At 40.6% G+C, this 7,620-nt stretch overlaps 1 protein-coding gene across 1 annotated transcript in view; it reads left to right on the top strand.

Moving 5' to 3' along the window:
* LOC110453429 (ribosomal protein S6 kinase alpha-3-like) overlaps positions 1-7,620 on the top strand; it is an 80,723-nt gene that overhangs the window by 31,355 nt on the left and 41,748 nt on the right. Inside the window, exons 10-11 of the mRNA XM_021502371.1 lie at positions 3,633-3,721; positions 6,969-7,136. Coding sequence (XP_021358046.1) covers positions 3,633-3,721; positions 6,969-7,136 — 257 coding nt within the window. The remainder of the gene's footprint in view (positions 1-3,632; positions 3,722-6,968; positions 7,137-7,620) is intronic.

The following is a 7,620-nucleotide window of genomic DNA, read 5'->3' as shown; positions in this document are numbered from 1 at the left end:
GTTTAAATCTTTTAATAGGCTCTTATGAATCAAACACTGATATTCTTCCTGTAGCTGCATTTTAGTCCATTTTTAAGATTACAAGTGTGAGATTAATACCAGGTGAGCGATTCAGGCCCATTGGGCCTCTTGTTGACTTAAAACGCTGTATATTTACGCGGAGATTCTCAGGTAAAAAGGTCAGGTATTTCGTCAAGAATTACATGTGATTTGCTACAGGTTTCAGGTCGCCATTCATTACATTTACTGTCACAGTCGGCATATAGATATATCTTAGCTACGGTCTAGTTTATGATTAAATCATCGATAAAAAGTTACAAGAAATAAATCGGCTATAAACGTATCGATGTCAATGTTCAATTCGGCCTCACCTGCAGACGACATGTGTGTCTCGGTCCGTCAATATTTTCCTGTTTGCGTAGGGCACAAAGCCGTTTATTGGAAAAATACATATAATGTTACACGAAGCATTTCCACATCATCCATGTCAAACCCTTCAAAACCTTTATTATCATCGTAGGTGACGCTGGAGAATAAATGTTTACCATCATATTCATCATTTCAATCTACATGTCCGCCCTTTTATGACTTTTTTTTCGAGTTTGAAATTCTCTCGCACACCTTTGGTTATTACTAGGGTACACTGCCGTGAATATCGAAAGTAGTGACAAAACAACCAATCAGAAGCCTTCTACTATACACGTTCGGGTTTGGAATAGCAACAACCCAACTTCACACTTCCTGGCTACCGATCAAAACCAACAGACCGAGAAACGACATATGCCATGCGTAGCACCGACGGCCCGACTTTTCAAAACAACATGCCGTGCATAGCAGCCTAAGGGTTAAGATTACAAGTGTGAAATTAAAACCAGGTGAGCGATGCAGGCCCATTGGGCCTCTTGTTGTTCACACAAACAAAATTCTAGTTATTAATTTATGTTACCTTAAACAATCACCTATATCTCTGTGAGAGTTTTCTTCCATGAATAATCAGAAACGTTTTGCAGAGGGATAAAATTGACATAATGACAGTTATCTCTTTTTACATACATATATAAAAAATAATGGGAAAAAATGAAAATAATAGTATCGAAATTGTCAATTTATTGTTCTTTTAAGGAACCAAATTACTCTCAATCATGTACACTTTAATTTGGACATCATTCCAGAACCCGCTAGCTCATGGTTTATTGATTTGTCGGGTACATATATATGTAACCAGAGGCTATCGCATGGTATGCCGTCTCATGTGTACCTACACATGGATTTTCATAGGGATCTTGATATTTTACAAAACACTATTTGCACAGAGAAAAATGCACTGCATTTGTAAAAACTCTTTACTCCAAAGAGCATAACTCGCTCGACAGCGTCTATCTAACCTTGAGCTTGTTAACTCCTGTAAGCATGTGATATACACATGTGAGTTCAGTACACAAAACACATCAGTCTGCATTCCATGTGCTTCATATATGACCTTCTTGAAGTCATCTGGTAAAATGTCAGCGTCTTTCCGTGGATCAGCATGTCTTTTTATCAGAAGATTTATTTCTGAAGTACGTGTGATTACACATTTCCTAGTCTCGATATGGGGTGTTCACATATCATCGTCACACACGTGTACTATTGTTAACCCGGTGTTACTGAGAAAGTTCAATCTGCTGTACGTCGCAAAAATGGAAACTAATGACTAGTGGTGGACTGATAATCGGAAACATCGATTAAATCGAGTTTGAAAAGGGTCCGTTCCAATAATCGATTTTGCTGATGAAAGATCGAATATGTTCAATTGTAATGAAGAATTAAAATTCCAAAAAACAGTTGTAATGTGTAATTCTATGTCAAATATTGTGTAAATTCTCGCTTGAAACCATGTCCACATTCAAGTGTCACATAGTCAATGTCAGTGGTCAGTGAATACTTCAACAATGTTAGAGGTTTACATGGCAAGAACCTTACGACAAGAACCTTGTAACCTCAACCTTCCCATCAGCGATTTACCCACATTTTCAAAGTTCGGATTTTGATGAAATTTAGCATTCATACATAAATTTAAATGTTGACAGATTAAAAAAATACCTCTTTTTACAAATCCATGATAAATTCTGCATTATGTCGTGCAAAAATGGATTAATAATGATTTTTCCTTTTCTAACTTGACGCAACATCTGCACCGACATTATAAAGGTGGTTAATATATATATAGAATTTTATATGGGGGAAAAATCGGAATTGCTTTTCGTTGCGTCACTTGTATTTTTTTCATATAATACATACATTCGCATTTTGTATCAACCGAAACCGCCATATTTGAAAGCTAGTAAAATGAAGCTAGCAGAAGTGGTTTTTTTGGATAAATTATTAAAATTATACAAGATATAATTGAATCCTTCCTTCCACCTAAATTACGGAAACGAGCATTTTCTCATCAGTCGGCACATTTACATCAGATAATAAATCGGCCAGGCTCTTATGTTACATGAGTAGGTCATTTAAAACGATTATCGATCGATTATGGAGTTCCGTTTATAGATGTTGACTATCTGACCGATTCCCAGCACTACTAATGACAATGTGTAGAGCCACTTTAATGTCCTTGTTTGATGTAGGCGCTTTAGTCTAGTGGTAGGACGCCGCACTCGTGACCCAAGTTGCTGGTTCAAGTCACGTTACGGCACTCTGTTGTATCTTTAAACAAGATACTTTTCTCCGCTTGTTCCAGTCTACTCAGCTGTAAATGAGTATGTGGTTGGGCAGTGCTAGAATTGTTGAATGCTAGCTGTGAGTGCCGAAGTGGCAGCACCGGCTGTATACTCCTCAGGGAGTTGAGAAAGATATTAGCTGGTTGCAAAGGCCCTATAACCATGAATAATAATTTGTGAACCGCTTTAAGACGACCTACCAACTAGGTTGTGATAAAGCGGTATATAAGAACCTCAAATTATCATTTATTATTATTGACTCAAAGGTCACAGGGTCAAATATGTTTAAGTCTTTGAACATCTTCTTTTGAATGGCTTTGAGTTAAGACACTGATGTGTTGCTTGTAGCTTTATTTTAGTCCACTTTTAAGGTTACAATTGTGAGATTAATACCAGGTGAGTGATGCAGGCCTATTGGGCCTCTTGTTTGCAACAGTAAATTGATTTGTTTGATTTTAGTTGCCTGTTGGTGTATGGTCAAAGGTCAAGGTCATTAGATCATTGTGAAGCAATATTGTAGTAAATGTGATTGAAGGGCTATCTTACCTTAGCCTTCTTTTAAGTTCACATGGATGAAATGTGTTCAAAACATTTAAAACGATTTCATCTAGATAAGTAAAAGGCCAAGGATGATATTTTGCCTGTAGTTTGCTTAGATGAAGAGTATCAAGTTTGACAAATGAATAAGCTTCACCCATATTTAGTGTTACAGAGTTCAAATATGTTTACTTTTAAGCAACTTCTTCTGAGTCAGCTAGAGGCCTAAGGTGATTGTATTTAGCCAGTAGTATGCGTGGATATGAAAAGCTATCATATTTGTTCAAATAAATGACCTTATAGGGTCAAGCATGTTAAAAACTTTAAAACAAATCCTTCTGTACTATCAGTTATAGGCATTTGTTTTAAAAACTTTATTTTTGGTTTCAGAGCAAAACTAGGAATGCCACAGTTTTTGTCTCCTGAGGCACAGTCACTGCTGAGAGCACTGTTCAAGCGGAATCCTCAGAACAGACTAGGTAAAGATAGTCAGCTTTAAATTATAAAAAGAATTTTTGTTCTCGATGAAATTTGAGGGAATATATATTTGCAGCATTGTCGTCCATCCAAATTGTTTGTCCAGACCATAATTTGTTACTCAATGAAATTTAAGGGATATATGTCGGATGGACAGGCAGTGTACAAGTGTGACTTTCCACATTTGGGCCTGTGCCTGTAAGGTCAAAGGTCAAATTCATTATCGAGGCTAAAACTTTTGACTGAAGATATTTCATTGAAATTGATGGGATATATGTAGGGTGGTAATTATAATGTGGTGTGTTTAATACCACTCAAGTGTCCCTACAACCAAGGTCATGGTCACATTGAGGTCAAAGGTCAAATTCATTGTACCTGCTATAGCTTTTGACTCACTGAGGACATCTCAATTAAATCTAAGGAGTACATGTATAAGTAGGAGGATGGCAAGGCAGTTTGTCGGCAACCACTATTTGGTCCGTACAGTCAAGCTAGTCACATTGAGGTGAAAGGTCAGATACATTGTGAAGGCCATAACTTTTGAAGATATCTCGATGAAATGTTTGAGATATACATGTATATAGAATGGCAAGGCATATTACTTTTTGATCTGTATCACATAAAGGTCCCCCACTGGTTCCTGGGGGGACTATAGGTTTGCACTCCTTCCATCCTTCTGTCAAGGACATAGCTTCTATCGTTTTTCACCTGAAGTAACCAGATTTGCTGTACAAGGACATCTTGGGATGGCGGAGTGCAGAGTGCAAGAAGAAGGTCACTATGACCTCACTGTGACCTATGCTTTGACCTTTGACAAATTTCACATTTTCTCAGAAAGTACATCACCAATCAAATTACATACACAGGTTCCCCTGAGGACTCAGTTGTGTAACATCACTAAATTATATTACTCAACTTTCAACAGTCTTCTTAGCCTAGGGATCTTGCCCCATTTTTGGCAGCTTCCTCTCTGTGTCATAACTCAGAAATGCCCCATACATGCAATCGGGCTGCCACGATATTTGCATTATTACTTTTAAATAAGAATATTTGTCATGATTACTCATATATCCAGGTCAGCGATGATTGCTTACAGATGATGGTAATTCTGCATCTTGTGACATCCTTGACTTGTAGTCTGTCACTGCTGTCATTCTAGTCGCGAAGCCTCATTTGACGTCATCAGGTGATGGCCAGCCCTCTTCAGATGTTTCGATCCTTAATCACTACATCCTCCGGCTGATGGGTCAGTAGTGGTGGCCAAACCACTACTCGTCTATGTCGGCTTCCACATTGGCTCTTCGCGTTTGTGCCATAGCCAGCACGATGCTCTCTCTGCAGCTTCTCCCAATCGTCTGATGGCGGTAGCTCTTGCCCTCCCAGTGAGTCCTGTCGACTGTAGTGTCCTCCACACTAACTATGCGGGGAAACCTCTACAGCCAACCTCCACTGGAAACTGCCATACTGTCCATCCTCTGCTCCTGCACTTTTCCATTAGCTCATCATACTTGGCTTTCTTCCTCTCTTGGGCTTCCTCGCAGCCTTCCTCCCATGGTACGGTGAGCTCTATGGAGATGAGGTGTCTGGATTGCTCTGTCCATATTACCTTGTCGGGCCTCAGTGTTGTTTCCACTATTCCTGGAAACACAAGCTTCCTGTCAAGGTCAAACTTCATCTCCCATGTTGACGCCCGTTCAAAGATGGATGAGGCGCTTCGAGGCTTCACTGTGGCTTTCTCCCCTGGTTTCACAAACTTGATACCAGCCTGGTTTGTTCTTACACCAGTTCTTTTCTTCCTTCCTTCCACTTCAAGAATATCTGCTAGGACCCGCAAGACGTTGTCATGCCTCCATCGGTATCTACCCTGTCATGCTTCTTTGCAACCAGACAATATATGAGCCATTGTTCCTCTTCCTCAGCATAGTTTGCAGCAAGGATCCTTCGTCAATCCCCACTGATGCAGGTTAACAGGAGATGGTAGCGTGTCATACACGGATCGTAGCAGAAATGATAATCTGGTGTTCCTGATGATATCCTTCAACTCGAGCATACTCTCTGCTTCACCAACTGCAGTGCTTGCTGACCACCTTCTCCCTGTTCTTGTCTGTATCCCTGCCTCGCTGATTTTCACGTCTTTGGAGTCCCTCAGAGTCATCACCAGCCTGCATTTTGCTACTTCAAACTCTTCAACAACAGATTTGAATGGTAGTTGTAGTTCTGCCGAACAACTGTACAGCCCAACTGATGTGAAACTTGGTGGGACCCCAAGCCACTTCCGCAGGTACCCATTCACCATCTTCTCTAACCCTTCTACTGTTGAGGTTGGTATTTCATACAGTAGCAGCAGCCATGTGAGCCTTGGTAGCATGCCATGCTGGTATATCCATGCTTTGTACTTCCCTGGAAGTCCTGACCTGTTGATCTTCTTCATCCACTGGCACACTTGACTTTGGGTGTTCTTGTGGTTCTGGCTGTCACTGCATGTGTCATCAAACCATTTCCCTAGGCACTTTATGGGGCCGCCAATGATTGAAGGTATCTCCTCTTTGACCTTCAGTACAAACTGTCGGCTGAGTCTGCCATTCCTCATAATCATGCAATGTGATTTCCGAGGTTTGAACTGCATCCGTGCCCATGTAACCACCTCCTCCAGCGCGGACAAGACCAATTTGGCCTGTACATGTGTGGTGGTAGTGATCGTTAGGTCATCCATGAAGCCTCTATTGGCTGGTTGATAGATGCCAGACTCCATTCTCGGTCCTCTGGTTTCTCTCTCCTCTGCCTTGATGATGATATTCATTCCCATGATGAAGAGTATAGGTGAAATGGTACATCCTGTAACTATTCCCTTTTCCAGGTCTTGCCACGCTGTAGTGCTCTCCCCAACTGTAAACCGCAACTGTATCCCTCCCAAGTAGCTCATTATCATTTCCCGGATGTGCTCCGGAATATGATAATGGTCCAGGGCTGCCTCATTCAGTTTGTGTGGTACAGATCCATAGGCGTTTGCAAGGTCTAACCATACCACTGTCAGGTTACCTTTTTTCTGCTTGGCATCACTGATCAGTTTGCTGATGACGCTTGTATGTTCTACGCATCCTGAAAACCTGGGGATTCCTCCCTTCTGACTTGAAATGTCGACGTAACTGTTATAGGGCAATATAGGCCCACTGAGGATTTTGTTTCTTGAAGTAAAAATGTCGTAACAAGAGACTTCATGTTTTATGATCATTCCATTTCTTCACACAGGAATGGGCGTTAACGGTATTGAAGACATCAAAACACAGCCATTTTTCTCCACAATAGACTTTGATAGACTGATGACCCGGAAAACTAACCCGCCCTTCAAACCAGCTGTTGTACAGACAGATGATGCATTTTACTTTGATACGGAATTCACTTCCAGGACACCAAAAGGTATTTCATCTTACATGACACCTGACACAGTTAGATTGATCACATTGATTGACATTAAAAGAGAACAGGAAAACGTTTGCTGCAGTTAAACTTTTGTCTTTTGCACCTTCCACAATGAATCCATCCTGGCTGCAAATACTAAAATCCACTATATATACTAGTCATAACAAATACTAAAATCCACTATATATACTAGTCAACAAATGAAGGGAGAAAAATAATGCTGGGCGATATATAGAATAATCCAGTGAAGAGTGAAAGTTTCCCCATGTAAAGTACTGTGAAATGATGCTTACATTGCAGTCCGAAGGACCATGGTGAGCTTATTTATGCCATACCCCAGCCTCAGTCGTCCGTCAACTTTACACTACTAGTCATGAACCACTGAGCAGATTTTAACAAAATTTGGTGTGGAGCATCCTTGGGTGAAGAAGAACAAATTTTGTATAAATGGTGGGTCTGGCCCCCCAGGGGCCTGAGGGGC

The sequence above is a fragment of the Mizuhopecten yessoensis genome, unplaced genomic scaffold (genome assembly GCF_002113885.1).
Source record: "Mizuhopecten yessoensis strain PY_sf001 unplaced genomic scaffold, ASM211388v2 scaffold7285, whole genome shotgun sequence".
In the NCBI taxonomy this organism is placed as follows: Eukaryota; Metazoa; Mollusca; class Bivalvia; order Pectinida; family Pectinidae; genus Mizuhopecten; species Mizuhopecten yessoensis.
Note: the sequence above shows the minus strand (reverse complement) of the source record. Positions and strands in the feature narration are given on the sequence as shown.